The sequence below is a fragment of the Siniperca chuatsi genome, linkage group LG17 (genome assembly GCF_020085105.1).
Source record: "Siniperca chuatsi isolate FFG_IHB_CAS linkage group LG17, ASM2008510v1, whole genome shotgun sequence".
NCBI classification, from domain to species: Eukaryota; Metazoa; Chordata; class Actinopteri; order Centrarchiformes; family Sinipercidae; genus Siniperca; species Siniperca chuatsi.
Genome location: NC_058058.1, coordinates 5,017,014 through 5,035,534, shown reverse-complemented (window position 1 = coordinate 5,035,534; position 18,521 = coordinate 5,017,014). Strand labels below are relative to the sequence as shown.

At 38.4% G+C, this 18,521-nt stretch overlaps 1 protein-coding gene across 1 annotated transcript in view; it reads right to left on the bottom strand.

Annotated features, from left to right (window-relative positions):
* Positions 1-18,521, bottom strand: part of LOC122864742 — a 64,688-nt gene that overhangs the window by 9,644 nt on the left and 36,523 nt on the right. The window contains exons 2-12 of the mRNA XM_044172353.1: positions 16,570-16,836; positions 11,268-11,546; positions 10,463-10,765; positions 8,937-9,041; positions 8,591-8,608; positions 8,127-8,144; positions 7,466-7,531; positions 7,268-7,306; positions 6,944-7,018; positions 3,058-3,210; positions 2,587-2,844 (exon numbers count right to left, since the gene is read on the bottom strand). Of these exons, the coding sequence (XP_044028288.1) occupies positions 2,587-2,844; positions 3,058-3,210; positions 6,944-7,018; positions 7,268-7,306; positions 7,466-7,531; positions 8,127-8,144; positions 8,591-8,608; positions 8,937-9,041; positions 10,463-10,765; positions 11,268-11,546; positions 16,570-16,836 (1,581 nt within the window). The remainder of the gene's footprint in view (positions 1-2,586; positions 2,845-3,057; positions 3,211-6,943; positions 7,019-7,267; positions 7,307-7,465; positions 7,532-8,126; positions 8,145-8,590; positions 8,609-8,936; positions 9,042-10,462; positions 10,766-11,267; positions 11,547-16,569; positions 16,837-18,521) is intronic.

Here is an 18,521-nt window from a genome sequence, read left to right as displayed (position 1 = left end):
ATCGTCAGAGACTTCAGGGGCATCTACGCCCTCCTCCGACGAGACTGCAGCTGCAGAGGTCATAACAGAGCTACCACAGCCTTCTACATCCTCCTCCGACGAGACTGCAGCTGCAGATACTTTGCAGTTGTTAAGTGTTTCTTAACAAATTTTAATATATTTCAATATTGTTTTCAAATAAAGTTGTTGATAATTAATGTATCCATCTCTATTGTGTGTGTGTTAGTGTGTGTGCGTGTGTTCATTCAGTTATGAGCAGTGTGTGTGATTTGGTGTTTGTGCTGGGAGAGTTTTGGCCACCAAAATCCTAGAGCCGGCCCTGCAATTACTGCAAATAAAAGTAATTAGTTACTAGGGAAAGTAACTTTTACGTTAATTTTAAATGTCTGCTTCAGTTCTCTTAATAATGCACACAGAATCAACTTTTGGAGAAACGCAACCCGACATCACGCTGCGGTGGCCAATCCGGCGATCAGACCAATCAAACTGCTCACAGTCACCCTGAAAGATCAGTGACACCAGGAGCTATCCAGGCGGAGTTCATGGACCAAACTATGCTGCTCTGCCAGTTGTGTCCTGGCTTGGTTGATTTCGTGTACCCAGTTTCGAAGATTATAAAGATTTGTTGTTGAAGTCTGTGTCTGGCTTACAGTCTATGCTTAAAAATAACAATACCAAGAAGCTTCCTTTGGTTTGTGTTCATTGGTTTGAGAGAGAGAGCGGCAGCAGTGGTCAAGCGACCAATAGATTGAATGAGGAGAGGGAGCGGCAGGAGTGAGAAAGCTGGTGAATCAGAGAAATAAAACGTTGTTTTCTGTTACGTTCTAAAGCACCACGCCGCACAAACCTGCGGATAATCGCTGCAATGCCTGATTTGGTCTGAATGAAGTGATCGGGTGATGTTAGATCATAAACCGGAAAAACCGGGGAATAGGCTGCGTTTGTCTGCTGTTCTCTGCAGTTGTCCACTATTTTCAGGTAAGACAACAATAATGAGTAACTAGGCCATTTACATTTCAGTAACTGTAATTGTGTTATTTAATTTGAAAAAGTAATTAGTTACATGTCTAGTTAACACCACAAGTAGCATTACTCCCAACACTGGTCATTCCCGTGTGGTGGGGCCAAAAGCTGAGGGGACAGGAAATAGTGCAGGTTGTTAACATAACCTGCTGGAGCTAGCATGGCTAGCGGGCTAACAACAGCAGTCCACAAAATTGTAAATTATACATTTTACTGCAATTGCGCTCTGTCTCTGTCCTTACACTCACTAACTTATAGCCAAACAGCATCCCTTCTTATGTGCTACTTGTATTATTTCGTCGTGCAGTTATAAACTTTAACCCTATTTTCTTGGTTGGTTGCGTTCCCCAGTCCTTTTGGCCTGCGGGTAATAAGCGGGCTACAATAATAAAAATAATCTTCTTTAATTAACACCGACACTGGAGACAGTGTACACACCATAGACTGTATATAAAGATGGACGACTCGTCTCCACTTGCTCCCACTGTATAAAATTAAGCCAAAACATCCTGGATACAGGAGCTGCCATCTTGTGCTGGCGATGTCATTTGGAGCCAGAGTCTGTGTAGTGATCGGGGGTGGAGCCGCGGTATCGAGGTCCCGCCCACACACAGACTCAATCATGACGTGTAAGCCCCTTTTTATAGCATCAAATAAATAATTAAAACCAAACTTATCAGAAAAATGAACACTTGAACGTACATCAGCATGATAAGAACTACCTAAAATGACAGAAACCATCTTTGGGAAAAATGTATTTGACATATACTTTGATTTTTGATTTTGGCTCATGTCCCATCCGCTAACATGGAGGGGGCGGGGTTTATGACCTATACTGCAGCCAGCCACCAGGGGGCGATGGAGATGTTTTGGCTTCACTTTTGGGGAGCTGTCATGTCGTCCATCTTTATGTACAGTCTGTGGTACATCCAACTTCACTCTCTCAGGCTTCACAGCAGATCCCCACTCTACTGTCCCACACGTTACTCCGAGTCTGTTACACTCACAACTGTCCCTCGTAAAACAATAGCAGGTAGGAACTAAAATTACTCCTCCTGGCTCAAGTGGACATAAAATAGCAACTTAAATGTTACACATATAAATATATAAATAAAACAAGTTAAAGTGCTATAAGTGATAATTAAATAATTATTGTATGTAATAATAAAACTTGACTATGCAAGTCCTAAATAATACTGTGGGACTATTCCTACTGAAATGTATATAACTCACCACAGTATACTGTAGGCTACAGTTTAATAAGCAACATACATTAGTATGGTAAACTTAAGTAATTAAAATAACCCCAAAATGTAATGTGTACAGTAACTAAGGTTACATAAAACAAGAGTATAAACCATATTTCCTGAATGAGAGGCCAGTCCCACCCCGTCTCTCAGACTGGCTGGACACTGAAGAACCTCGTGACTTTGGTGTCAAAATTAAATCAGACTGAAGTCTGGCTGGTCACTTCACAAGTGGTCCTGATATTAACTTTACAACTAAGATGCAGAACCATTTAGTAGTAAAAAGTTAAAAATAACAGTAGCCTGCATACTGTACCTCCACTTTGGTTCAAGTCCTGCTTCAAACTATGAATCGTGGTTTTGAAGAAGTTTGGCACATTCTCAAAACACTCTTGGGTGTACCGCTGAGGATCATATTCGAACATTTTTTTCATCCAGTCCTGTTTTCTTTCTAATATCTTTTTGTTGCTGTCGCAGTAAAACGTCTGAACGCCATCAAACTGTGCTGTACCCACAACCTGGAAGTCTGAGACTCCAGAAGATGCAGTTACGAAAAACTTCAGGGAGTGTTTCACTGTAGGACAAACAAGGTTTATACGTTCAGTATAAATATACACACATCATCATCATCATCATCATCATCACACTCATCATAAATATGATGTATTCAGTAGCATTCAGGTAAAACATTTAGTCCGATCAAGTTGAAGTAAAAGTGAAACTAAACCACGAGTGTGATCCTGGGAACAAAAAGAGCTTAAAGTAAAGATTTAAAATGTGATCTTACCTGGTGATGAAACGTGACAGAAGAGAAGCAACAAAAATAATTTGCTCATCTTGTTTTGATAAAGACGTGTGAGTAAACGACCGAGCTGGTCCAGCTGTTTTGGCTTCTGTTTCCTCGCGGGAGTGCTTCTGTCCTCGAGACTAGTGACCAGAGCTGCGTGGTAGAGATGTGTCGGTCGCGAACGAGTCGGCTCTATGAGTCGGCTCTTTTAAGTGAACGAGTTATAGAAGTAGGATAGTTTTTCTTGAAACATCCCACTTTTTAACCATCAGTATGACAGAATATTTCAATGTATTGCAGAAGAATATTGCAGTGACCAGCAGAAGTGGTACTAAATGAAGAACTTTTTGGGAGCCGAAAGAGCCGGCTCTCGGAAAGGAACTGAGCCATAAGATCCGGCACCTTCAAAGAGCCATAATTCCCATCACTAACGGTAATGAAACATGTTGACTGTGGCTGTTTGGAAAGTTCATAAGTCACTGGGGCTTCACTTCATGTCCAGCCCTTCATCAAGTGATGGAAAGTCCACTGCTGGGACTGGCAGGTTGTTTTACTGTTCTCATCCTTACCATCATGTCTTTGTGTAAATCGTCATATTTCTCAATTATTCTCCTCTCTTCTTATCCCACTAATGTGCCGGTATTCTTCATTTGACACAAGATACGACACGATTTTTACTTTCAGGTTTCAGAATCATTAGGCCTACCATGATTTACCGGCAGTAAAACAACCTGCCAGTCCCAGCAGTGGACTTTCCATCACTTGATGAAGGGCTGGACATGAAGTGAAGCCCCAGTGACTTATGAACTTTCCAAACAGCCACAGTCAACATGTTTCATTTCACTGATGACTGGAATAAGTTGGCAATATGTGATGCAGAAACTGCACCATATTATAAGACAAGTTTAAATGACACATTTCACTTTACTGCAGTTCTGCTTTCAGTAACCATTAGTTAGCTCACCATTTGTATTGTGTATCTCAACACGGACATATCAGTCCTACTAGCTGCTTGTTTGGTTCTGATGAGGAAAATGAAGCCCTGATACAGGATTTCTCCCTACTTCCAGTGTTCATGCTAAGCTAAGCTAACCTTGTCTGGGAGCTAACTCTGCCCAGAGTTGAAACTGATATCGATCTTCTCATCCAACTCCTCTGTGAGAATACTGAATGCTCAGGTAATATTCATATTACTGCAACTATAGTCACAGATGAGTATGTGGAGCCAAACTCTTGAAAATTGGGGACTTTATTGAAAAGCAAAACATCAGCACCAAAAGAAAGAGCAATACATTTGATTTTGACATTCAGAAGATAACAACAACAGGGATTTATTCATCTCGTGCCTAACTTTAGTGGATTATAATATATCGGGTATGGAATTAATCTGCATATGCTCCGGTTGAAGAATAAACCAAACTTTTATATGGATGTCAGTTTTTGAGCCACGGCAAAGGCCAAAATATGGCCTGCAACAGACTAGGTAAGCCCATAGACTGTATAAAAAAAAGTAAAAAATTAATGAATGAATTAATAAATGAACAAAGTAATTAATTAAATGGCAAAGTAAATAAATAGGGGAATTAATACAAATGTAAATAATACAGAAGCAAATTACAACAGAAATATCCATTTTTGTCACATTTTTAAAAAATATTTATTGCCTACATTCATTTTAATATTATTTTTGGTTCATTTAATGGCATATTAATTTATTTAATGAGTCATTTTTTTATTTTTTATTTTGGCAGTTCCAGTCCTCCACAGTGGTCATCATTATTTCCTTTGATTATCATTTTACAAACCAGACAGCTGGGGAACAAAGTGCTGACAGATGAAAAGGACTCAAACAAATAAAATCATCAGCATCATTTTCATGTCAAGTAAAACCATAAATTCCTACTTAAGTTGTCTGTAGAGTTCCACACGTTTTCTCAACTAATTTTGTCCTTCCTGTTCTTTTTAATTTGATATCTTAACATCTGCACAATTGGAGCCACTTCATTAAGTGTCTCTGTGAAGAGTTAAAAATCAGGATATATTCATATTACTGTGCAGTCGCAGATGAGTGGGCATACATCAGGATTTAAGGGCAACACATATTATATTGGATACTTTACTGACCTGTAAACCTTTAGGTACAACATAATGTGGCATTCAATCATGTCACAAAAACTTAACACAGGAAAAAGGGCCATGTTCCTTAATTCATGTATTTATTCAAAATGATTTTATGCAGTGATTGAAAAAACCTGAGCAAAAACACCTCACATGTTACCCACCTACTTTATATAAATGTAACATTTACATTAAACACTACAAAAGATTTGTCTCAAGAGAACATTTCTATACAAATAAATGTGTGTTCCTCAAAAAGAAACTGTAATAATAATAAGCAGAGTATTCGCACAACTGGAAAATAAATCATAAACTGACATGTGTAAGTGTGTGTGGATGTGTGTGTATCTGTCTATATAAAAATGTGAATCTGAATGCATAGGAGCGAATATGTGTGAGTCTATATGTACATTTGCATTTGTATTATGAACTAACATCATCCAACCACCAATTCAAAATAATTCAAATACTGAACTGTAGCTACAGTAGATCAGTATCACATGAACACCCAAACCACAAAACTGATTATGTGATGGCAAGCACAGTGATGATTGTGTTCCTATACATGTTGCTTTAACTCTCACCAAAAGAAAAAGAAAGAAAACGTCATCTTGAATGTGTTTAACTATCATGTGGCTGAACACAAGAAATATTTATATCATAAAAAATATTTATATAGACATATCTATATTTGCCTATTTGCAGACATTATTTTTGTCAACAGCAGGGTCATCCTTCCTACTATTTCAATTAATTGTTCATCATTTAAAACAGTCATTATGAGCATTTATGTATCGTCATGGCTATACATACTTATAGGGATGGCGTGTAGTTTTAATGTGGCAAAGATCCACTGTGGATTGAAACATGTCATTTGACGTTCAGTAAAGATGTGAATATAGTTCATGGAGTTGAGGCTCTACATCAACCTTGTTTGAGCTGCCTGGCCAATATGTGGATCACTCGCCCAGATATTTCCCAGCCTGTGTGTCTGGAGTGAAACTCATTTTGCCAGTAGACGCTAAGTCTGATTATCTACTGTTCTAACTTGGATTGTTGTAAAATGTTGTTAGTGTCTGAGACTGAGAGACAGCAGCACAGTTACTCTCCTGTTGTTGGAGATTTCACCTGGTTTTGGTCTCCACCAACTCCTGAGGAAAACATCTGTCGCTTTAGCTGCTAAATGCTCCACTGTGTTCACCAGCTAGCTGCTAACGTTGTCTGTCAGCTGTTCAGAGCTGCTTCTGCTGAAACAGCTGGCTGTTGTGTCTGGAAATGTGGGTTGGTGAGTGCATTGAGAGTGAACCACAATGAGCTGAAAGTTGTTAAAACTTTCTGTAGAGCTGAGGGAAATTATCTGTGGGTTCGTCATTTGATCCATTTTTCATACAAAAATATTAATTAATGCTGCTTCAAAGCCTCATTGCACGAAATAAATGTAAATTATATTCAATTAATTTTGGTGGCATGTGACCCTTTTGTTTATGTTTGGATTACAGATTGTGTCTAAAACATGTTCACTTCTCGTGCAAAGCAGAAGGCTTCTCTTAGAAGTTCAATGTTGCCGACTCCTCATGGACTGGAGTTCATCCTCCATCTTCAAACTGTCACTCTGTTCGGACAAATAAATAAGCAATCAAAAATAAACAGTGCAAAAAGTAATGATGTATCAATAATGTATAAAAAATGGAAAGGTGTCAAACCGCCATGATAAAAAAGGAAATGCTTGTAATATGTGCAAAAACAGACAGACAAAGCCATTAGTTACCTTTGATCAGTGGTCTGGCGCTGGTTAGACTTTCTCTAGAAGAATCAGAAGAACTACTTGAAGAAGTCTCTGACCCTGAAGAGAGAAAAATACAAACTAATTTGAACCACAATCAAGGACAAAAATGGATATGATAAATGTATGTACAGACAGACAGACAGATAGATAGATAGATAGATAGATAGATAGATAGATAGATAGATAGATAGATAGATAGATAGATAGATAGATAGATAGATAGATAGATAGATAGATAGATAGATAGATAGATAGATAGATGATAGATAGATAGATAGATAGATAGATAGATAGATAGATAGAAACCTGATATGCTCATCAAAGTATCAGATGAAGTCGTCAAATCTACAAAAATAGAACAAATATAAATAAAGACAAGGCAGCACTAGCTCAAATAACCAAACCATGATGGACCATGACTTTCTCTACACAGATGTTACTAGTCTATAATGCTACATGCAGTGGATACAGGTGATGTGTCAGCCAGACAGAGCCTTTAGTTACCTTTCATCAATGGTGTGTTGCTCTGTTCAGTTTCTGTAGAAGGATTACTTGAAGGAATCTCTGACTCTGAAGTGAAAAGAGAATACAAAATAATTTGAACAGGACAGAAAGAAAGACAGACAGACATGACTTCCTCTACATAAATTAAACTAGTCTATAATGTTACTACTCATGTAATTGAAGACAGTACTTCTTCCCCACTAAATATCAGGTAGAAAGATAACAACATTGTCATAATCTCCAGTGTTTTGGTCAGTGTCATGAGGGCTAATACAGCTGGTGTGGTTCCAAAATGTTGCTTGGTATATAGATTGAAGTGCTCTGACTTTACACAGCAGTCTCCACATCCATTCAATTCTTTGTGATAATGCCTTTTTCTACCCAGACTGTAAACCCTTTGCAGACAAGGACTGAACCCCGAGTCTGTGTGGTGGAGTGAAAGAGTTCTGCATAAGCCCCTTAGAACAGAGTTGGGCTGTGAGGCATTTTCTTTGTATGAAAACGTAGTTTTACTTAGAATGTGTGGTTGGCATGGTTGCTGTAAATTTTGATCATTTAGATGTAGCTCATTCAACTTTTGCACTCAGTGTAACCCACTCTGGACATGAGCATCTACTCAAAGTATAACATTTGAAATACAATAAAATATAGTTCTACTTACCATGTGGAGGAGATTTAGCTGAAATAAAAAGAAAAGAAATATGATTTCAGATGCCACAGTTGCAAACGCCAGAGTATCTCCTCTCCGCTAAATCTGACGCCCTCTCCTTCTCACTTACAAAATACCTTCTACCGTTCTGTTTAGGTCTTAATTTATTTTCATATTACTTCTCTCTAAAGTCATTAAGATAGGGTCATATTATCATGACACAGTGGCTCTGAGTCTTACACTGCTTACTGGCGGCTGCTTCAGACTGTGGTGCGCACTGAACCGACATTTGATTCAATTTTGCAAACTGGATAAGAGTATCGACTCTTTCATCTCTGAACCTTGCATCCCACACTGCTGGTTGCTTCACATTTTGGTGAATTAGGAATTCAACCAACTTTAACACTCAGTAAAGCCACTTTAGAAACTCAAATCACAATCTAAAATGTAAAAACACAAAAACAAGTTGTACTTACAGGGTTGAGCATATTTGGCTGAAAAAAAACAGAAAGACAAATAGTTTCAGTTGTCAGGTATAAACGACACTGATCCCCTCCTCCTACTCAATCAAACTGCTTAAAAATCCCTTCTACCTTTTCGTTTGGATTTTATTTTAGTTATCAGTTCTCTCTTATATTACGATGGTACTGTCATATTATCACAACACTGTCTGAGCTTTACACTGCTTACTGGTGGCTGCTTCAGACTGTCGTGTGCAAGGACCTGACGCTTGTTTCACTTTGCAATCTTGATAAGCATTAACTCAAAGACTAAAATCAAAGAACTAGAAAAGTCACATTTGGAAATCCTTGGTTCTCTCACCATTCTTCTTTTTATAAATGATGAATCCAATCACAGCGATGAGGACGAGAAAAAAAACAACCACTGCAGCAATGATGATGAGGTTCATGTCACTGGGCTTCCCTGCTGAGCATAAAAAAACAAAACAAACAAAATAATCCCAACCTGTACAGTACAGAGTAAATGATTGGCTATTACTTTAAAAGACTGTCTCTGTGCTAAACACTTGTATTCTTAACTGCAGAAATAATCATTTGAAATTAATTATACCCCAATTAAAAACTTAAATAAAGAAACTAACAAAATCAATATTTTTCTAAAGTAACAAAACTAAAGTCCTCTTGAGTTTAAGTATAAACCATGAAATAAATGTTTTCTATGTTACATTACTGACCTTGTATCTTTCAGAGGTCAAAGAGTCAAAAAGCAGCACAAAGAAACAAGTCTTTGGGCCTCGTGCAAGATCATTTTCGTATTCTTATCCTAAATCTCTCTTTTTCTGTGAGGTTTGCTCGTACAAGTGTTCCAAGTTGGATTCACCCAACTCTCTTAACTGGACAAACTTGTCGTTTGTTTCAGCCTGATGAACGCCACCTGTTCATGAGGAGATGCGTGTTCATGAGATTTCATCATTAGCATAATCTACGCCTCTAAAATCGCTACATGAGGCTGCCTGTTCCCCTCCACTCGTGGGAAAGTTTCATTTACAAAATGTTACCAAAGAGTAAAAAGAAGAATTTCACGCTGCTGCTGTTGGAAATCAGCAAACAGGTCCAGCAGTGTCAGCGTAGTGGTATTAGAGGACCCGAAGCAGTTAGAAAATATTAACAGTACAGCTGTTAACGACGTGTTGGGAATGATTGGGATGCTACATAACGTCTTTCTAAAGCAAAGTGGTCCATATGAGTCCATGTGACAGTCACAGAGATATTTTAGACGACAGAATATTATTTCCCACAATAGGTGATGTTACACTGTTGGATGCTACAGAGGATGATACTGGACATAAAGACCCTGAGGAAGCTGTTGGACTGAGATCATTTTACTAACAACAACTGAACTGTGTAAGTATCATGTAATCTAAAAAAAAACCCTCCGTAAATCTAAAAAATAAAATAAAAAACTCAGTAAATTTTCAAGCCATGATGATGATGATGATATGGGAGATATTAATTTTGCATTAAGTTTGTTTTAGTGAATTTCGGTATCACATTGAAAATCCAAATTCTTTCAGATTAAGGCATTATGATTTCAGGTCTAGTTAGTGTTTTTTCTCCTGTGCAGAGCGGCAGACTGTGTGTATATGACTTGTACGACAGGGCTGGACCACTCGTGACTTTCATTTGTACCTAAGAGAAAATTCTAAATGTGAGAAAATTGGTTCTTGCATGAGGCCCACTGTGTGGTGAAAAACAGCAAAATTACTTTAAACAAGAAAATTCATCAGCTTAAACCACAAAAGCACAAGTTGGACTCAAAAATCAGTCAACCGCAGAACAAATTACATTTGTGTTTCCCACCTTCATCATTTCTGATACCAGTCTTACCCCAGTTGGTCCTGATCACTGCTTTGTCCAGTCTGGTGACGACGTCGCCCTCTACACCAGAGAGATGAAACACACAGTCGTACCTCCTCCAGTCTTCAGGTGTGACTGATGAAAGTTTCAGGTCAACACTCATCTGGAAGGATCCATCGTGGTTGTGGAGGATCTCTCCGTGCTCCACCTCCTCATGAAACTCCTCTCCATCTTTCCTCCAGAACATCACGGCTCTGTCAGGGTAGAAACCTGTAGCGTGGCAGCTGACTGGAGAGGAGGGAGTCTTCTGGAGGAGAGACACTGAGGGAAGCTCTGGAGAGTAAAGACAAAGACAGTTTATAGGGTCTTTATTATTATGTACTGTATATTAATATTATCATTCCTGTTTAATGTAATGTATTTTAAATGCCTTAGAAACACATACACTATATATAAACCTCATTGAAGTGTAAATGAGAAAAGAAGGGAGGGACAGAGGGGAAAAAGACAGATGAAGAGCGATGAGGAGGGGGGGCAGTGAGTGTGAGAAGTGACAGAGAGAAACTGAGACAAACAGAAACATGGCCGAGAGAAAATGGAGGGAACGAGTGGTGATAAGTGTGTGGGAGAGAGTGAGAGGAAATGGGGTAAAGGGAGAGGGAGGCAGAGAGATGAAGAGAGGTGAGAGAACATGAGAGGAAGAGAAATGTGTGTAAACAAAGTGGGTTTCTGTATGTTGGTTCACATTTATTGTAATGTTACTGTTGGTTAGAAACAAATGAGGCATATTAACATTGTTGTGTCCATGAAGCTTCATCAGGTCATGTGATTCTACCTGTTCTCAGCAGAGAGCTCCTCCCACAGTCCAAATACTTCTTCAGCCACTCAATGCACTCCTGGGTGAGGTAGTTCTTGTTCTGTGCGATCAAAACTTTGTTATGATCCAACTTCTGTTTGGTGATGACAGCCTGTGGTTTTGGAGCGATCCATGTCTCTGTCTTCAGGTCAAATGCTATGAAGTCTTCTCCATCATAACCAAACTGAGTGAAACCATCAACCTTTCCAGTCTCATCATCCCACTCACAGCCAACCATCCACTGGAAAATGTGGTCACCTGAGAGAGAGAGAGAGAGAGAGAGAGAGAGAGAGAGAGAGAGAGAGAGAGAGAGAATTGAATTTTAACACTTTTATTACAAGAAACTCTCCTATTCACAATACACTTCTACAAAGTAAAAAAATAAAAAAAACAAATAAATAAACTCACAAAGTATGCGAAAAAATCAATTCACCCTCAAAAACAGAGCACAGAGCCTCATTACAACACCAAATACATTAAAATGTGACGAAATCATCAATAGACTTATAATACAAAAAGTCAACCATAACTCTTGATTTCACCAAGTTAGAAAACAATGCTATTAAGTTCTGATTTATATTTTTATCTATTTTCTTTTTCCTACTTGTATAAATGGCCAGTTTTTCTTGGCCTAGAACAAAATTCAGACGCTGACAAACAAATCTTTTTTTCCTTACATATTTGTACCCCAAAATAAACGTCTCCAGAGAAAAGGTCTCATTACAACTCCTAAAAACATTGCTTACAACTAGAAATAAAGGCTGCAATCTACTACAATTCATAAAAGCATGAAATACAGTTTCTCTATTAGAGCTAAAAGGGTATGTAGACGCAACCTCAGGGTTTAAAACAGAAACAAAAGCATTAACCGCGACTGCACCATGGAGAATTCTCCATTGTAAATCACCTGTTCTCTTGGTCAGCGGTGGTTTATACAAGGATCTCCACTCAGGTTTTGTGCCTTGATCCAGTTTTAAAAAATCAAGCCAGGGAGAATTTTCCATTTAACACCTTTTTGTTAAAAACTAAAACACAAAGCCTGTACAAAGATTTACCAATACTCGAGAAAAAGTTTACACACAAAGATGCACCACTTTCAATGAAAGGGGATGTAATCCCTTCAACACTGATCGACAAAACCAAACAGGGGAAAGAGTCTTTGGGATTAGGAGCACAGGAACCTACACAATGCTCTGTTAACAAGACTATTTCAGTTGTTTTGAGGGCAGCTTTCCATTTCATGAGCAACTGGGTAACCAACCGAATCGACCTGATTCCCAAGTGTTGAGCTAATACTGCTCCATTCTTTAAATCCGGCCCTACAATATTTAGTAGGTGACTCAGAGTAATAATGTTGTGTTCAATCAGCAACCTACTAAGTCCAGGAAAAAAAGAGCTGTCCGTTAGGTCCAACCGAGAGCCGTGGATTAAAGGTTCCTCCAGTAGCCAGTGAAGAGAGTGTGAGCTTTCTGGTTGTTGAACAACAAAGAGACTCCAAACTTTAAAGATGTTCTTAGAAAAAATTGGCAATGTAGAAGTGTCCATTTTTAGGGGATCCATCAAAAAAAGTCCTTTGTTCAGCCCCAAACCTACAAAACTACGTAAAATCAGGCATGAAACAGCACGCCAGCTACAATTTAAAGGTCCATCCAACAGTCTAAGCACGAACTGCAGACGAAAAGTTGCAATTCTGCTTTGAAGATGCATCAGTCCTTGACCACCTTCCTCTTTAGGCAAAAACAATACATTTTGTGAGACCCAATGTAACCTATCCCAAAAAAAAATCCACCATGATATCCTGGATTTTTGATAGTAGCTGCAAAGGAGGATCTACACAGGCAAACTTATGCCATAAGGAAGAGGCCACCAAATTATTAACAATTAAAATGCGTCCTCTGTATGACAATTTTGGAGTCAAATACTTCTATTTGTCTAGGCGTCCTTTGACTTTTTCAATTAAACCTTCCCAATTTTTCTACTATTGTTAAAAAGACACCCAAATATTTAAAACCTTCATTTCCCCAATGTAAACCAGCAGGAAGTTTTGGTTTTCCACTTTTCCAGCTTCCTATCAGTAAAGCTCCACTTTTATTCCAATTAATATTAGCAGAAGATAAAACTTTAAATTTTTCAAGCAATTCAGATAAAACATGTACATCACTTTGCTTACTGATCATAACTACAATATCATCAGCGTATGCTGATAATAAAAAATGACCATTGCAATTTGGCAAAGATATACCATGAAGTTTTATTCTTATTTGCTGAAATAAAGGCTCTATGGCCAAAGAATACAGCATACCTGAAAGCGAACAGCCCTGTCTAAAACCTCTACAAACTCCAAAAGGTGCACATAACCCACCGGTGACCTTGAGAATACTCTGAACGTCACTGTAGAGAACTTTCACCTGATCTATACATTTTTGAGAAAAACCAAAGGCCCCCAAAACTCTCCATAAATAACCATGTTCAACACGGTCAAAAGCTTTCTCCTGATCCAACGATATTAACCCACAATCTAAATTTAACATCTTAGAGACATCAAGAAGATCTCGAATCAAGGAAACATTATCAAAGACTGACCTGCCGGGGACGCAGTATGTTTGCTCAGGATGTATGACCTGGTCCATAACCTCTGCCAATCGATTAGCTAAAACTTTAGAGAGCAGTTTGTAGCCACTGCACAGCAAGGAGACTGGCCGCCAGCACTTGATGTCCGTCAGATCCCCTTTTTTGGGTAGGAGAGTCAAGACTGCTCTGCGGCAACTCAACGGCAGTAGCCCTCCAGCGAAACTGTCATTCAGTACCTCCAGCAAGTCTTCTCCAAACTCTGACCAGAGAGACTTATAAAAGTCGACTGGCAGACCGTCAGTCCCTGGTGCTTTTCCCAACTCCATACCTTGGAGGGCTTTATACAGCTCCCCCATGGTCAAGGCACCTGAAATCTTTGCGTCATTCCTATAATCTGGACCCAGTTCAATTTTATATAAAGACTCATAAAAAGTGACTGCTCTCCTACGAATGACTTTGGGATCAGTCAATAAGTTTTTCAAACTTTCTTTAAAGCACAAATTACTCAATAAAGTGGTATTAAAATGCCAATACGCACTCTTTGGCTTTACAGAGTTTTAAAAAATAGTGCAATGAACCATACTGTGATCTGAGAGACATGATGGAGTAATAAAACTACTTTCAACAATGCTACCATGATGTTTAAAAACATAAAACCTATCCAATTGTGCTGAAGAAATCACGCCATCACGAACATGAGTCCAAGTGTATTGTCTTTGTTCTCCACCAAGCCGTCTCCAAACATCAATTAAATCATGCATTTTTAATATCTGGACAAGACGTTGTCGTGAAGGCAAATGAGGTTCAATGTGATTTCTATCCAAGTTGGACTCTCAATTAAAATCACCCCCCAAAACTAAATTCTCATCGACAGCAACGCTTTGTAACACAGAACACAAAGTATTTAAAAATAAAATTCTTTCAACAGCTGGTTGGAAGTTGGTATATACACACAAATGAAAACAAATACAACATTTTCAAAAGAGGCTCTTACTTTCAAAAGTCTACCTTTGATAACCTCTTCAACCTGATAAGAGTGTGAGCTGAAACTCTTAGAAAAGAGAACAGCAACTCCAGCACTAATTGAAGTTTTATGACTTAAAGCAGCGATCCCATTCCAGTCTCCTGCCCAGTCCGCAGCATCGTTCACATCAGTATGTGTCTCTTGTAACAGAGTGACATCAGTTTATTTCTGATGAACCACTTCAAATAATTCAGCTCTCTTGTGGATATCTCTAGCACCGTTCAGATGTAGAGTAGCAACATTAACATGGCACATGCTTAAGGAAAATAAATATAAAAATAAACAAAGGAAAAGCCCACATGGACCTTCTGCTACAACAGATGGAGTTAGGTTTTCTCACTGTCCTCGTTACTGAGCTCAGAGTTGAGTTTCCTCACTACTCGTTTCAGCCGGTAGACCTCTTTATCTGTAAAGGAGCCCTCCATCATGAAGCGCTTCGTTTTCTCAACAAACTGCTTTACGTCGGGAAAGTATTCATTGACGCACACTCCTCTCTTATCTTTTGTAGCTCTCAGGAACAGTTTAATGTCGTCAACCTCATAACGACGTCCAGAAAACTCACTCTGAGAAAGACAAACGCTTCAATCAGACGATTCACTATCGCTGTCCATTTCATCCTCATCACTTAACTCAGCTTTATCTACTTTCTTTGCGTGTCTAATAATCAGATCTTTACCAGCCTTCTTCCTCTTTAACGGGACTTTAAAATCTGTTTGCCCTGTTTCCTTTTTTTTTTTAAATAAATCTTTATTAAGTTTTAACAAGTTAAATACAAAGTTTACAAAAACACAGCATAAATAATTCAATACAATTCATACAAGAATACTAAACATAATACAAAGTGGTAAAAGTGCAAGCCAATATGAAGTGCCAAGCAATAAAGTGCACAAAAGGTAAAATATCAAAAGTCCAGTGTGTTCCAGGGGAATAAAAGACTTTTATCTAAATTTCTCCTCCTCCGGAGGTCAGTCAGCACGTGTTTCACGACCATGTCGCTGTCAATGACAGTCTACTGTAAAACCATGGCGCATCTGGTTTTCCAGATCTTTACACAGACAATACTGATGACCAGTTGAAACAGTTGTTTTTGTTTTGGAGGCATCTTCTCTTGTAGGAGGCCATACATGACCGAGTTGTAATTTACATTGAAAGAGAGACCGAGTCCTTTTGCCCTGTTTCCATTCGAGTGTCATCACGTGTTTCTCCCAGTAGATTGCAGGTCACTATTAAAATCATCGTTTAGATGCCTGTCTGTCTCAATACCAACATTAGACACCTCCACATCAGAAGCTGCACTTTCACACGCTAATTCTGCAGCATCAGTCACCGTGATCGCAGGTAAAACACCATCATGTTTGTTCTCCACTGCCTGTAGCCCTGAAACCCCCGGAGCTCCGTCTGCCGGCCCTGCTCCACCGGCTCCAGCGTTAACCACCAGTCACTTCCGGCAGCGACGCCAGCATCAGCTGACGAGTTTTTTGCGGGACACGCGCGGATTAAATGGCCAGACTGCCCACAATTAAAACATTTCATTTTGTCAGTCGTTACGTAAATAATGTAGTCGTAAGTGCAGAGACACATCTACACCAGCATCGTCTTTCATAATCATGTAAACGAGACAACATGTTTTAGTAACTGCGACTCACTGCTGATATTTCATCAGTAGAAAGTGAAACATGAACAAACCTCCAGTTTGGTTGAAGCGCTGCTTTGCAGTTTCAATGTTGGCTTTGAAGACCTGCTGGTCACCCACCCAGTTCCCAGTCTGCCACTCCCAGTACTGAGGCTCATCTGCTGTGACTCTGCTCATCCAGTCCTGTTTGGGTTCTGCTTTCATGGTGTTACTGTCATAGTGAATGATCTGAACTTCATCAACCAACCCAACAGCCACAAACTCTGGGAAGTTTGGGACTCCAGAAGATCCAGTGTTGAAATACTTCAGAGAGTGAGTCGCTGTAAGAAAAAGTTCATGATTTCAGTTTTTAGATCACAGTTTTATAAATCACTGAACGATGTTATTTTCCTGCACACAGAATCAAAAACAGCTTCAGCACATTCAAAACATCCTAATAATCTCTGTTGTGCAGTCAATAAATACAAAAATAAATGTATAGATAAAAACTTTTGCTCCAGAAACTCTTTACTTTAATATTTCTGATGATTTTGTCTTGAAAAACGTTTTTATTCTGAAATAAAATATTAAACGAGTCAAATATTTAGCTCATGCAGTCGTGTACCGGACTTTCACTGACAGGAAGCAGTTTGTAAAAACAGGCGTCATTTTGTCTCTAGTGCTGGATCTCAGTGTGAAGTGAAACTCCAGTTGAGTTTCCAGTTAGTGGAGTCATTTATTCTTCAGGATGCTTCATCAGCAGCTTTCACTCCTCGCTGTCGTATTAGTTTGAAATCTGAAATCACAAACCTCTGAACAAAATATATACTATATATTTTATTTTCTATATTCAACAGATTCAGACCTTTTCTGTTTGATTATATAACATCTCTTATCGTCTCTGTCTTATAATATAAATTGTGACCAATGACAACTTAAGTTTCTTCTTCCGAGGTTTTGAATTACAAATTTGAACTGTGAGTTTCCTGAAGATAAATCCTGCAGCAGTTTTCCTTCAGTTTTCAAAGTGGGTTGTTTTGCTCTTTTCTGTTGGTGTTGACTTTTTCAGAGTCGAGTAATCATTGATTTCATTTCTTTGTCAGAGGGTTTGTGGATTTCTAATGTTTGAGTATAAATGTTTTTTAATACAACCAACAAGAAAATAAATATCCGTCCCAGTTCTCTTGTGTATCTCACTTTCATATATCTTGATTTATGTAAACTGAAGAATTATATTTAAGTTTAACTCCCAATATCTTTGATAACCAATATTTTGTTTTAAAACCAAATCTTCTGTATTTTATGACAATCCCAGAAACACTTTAACTGACAACGCTCTGTATTTAAGAAAGTAATATTTTTATTTCTCATGAAGTCTTTCTGTACAGTTTCTATTAGTATCAGTTACAAAATGGATTAAAAGCAGATTTTTTATTTAATCAATCATATTTCTGTGTTAAGATGCACTTTAAAAATTCTCCACTGTTCACATCAAAAAAGTTTTGCAAATCTGTCCAAGAATAAATCGATTACCTGTTAATAGATCAAATCCCTAAACAGTTTACTGGATTTTTGATACTGACATCGCTAATTTTAGAAATGAAAGATAATTATAGAAATTAAAAATCTGATATATCGGTTGATAGTATTTCTTTTTTAAATATAGACACATAACATAAAGAATAAGTTTTTGTGACCAAGATACAAACTGAGCAGAACATGTCAGAGTTAGAAAATAAACCTGTCAGCGCTCTCTGGTGGACAAACTGTGTAAATGAGCTCAAACCTAATTTGGCTTTTCTGTTCTTCAGTTTCTTGTTACTTATCGGCCGACATTTACACTTACCGCTGATATCAGCTTATTGCAGATATATCTGTGGCGATTGATCATCTGGCTCTACTAAACAGCCTGCTACTGTACATACAGTCAGTGTAATAACTACCTGTGTGATGGAATCAGACCCAGCTAACAAACTCAGGATGGACGAACTGCGTTAAAGCATATGTGTGTTTCAGTGTGTGGAGT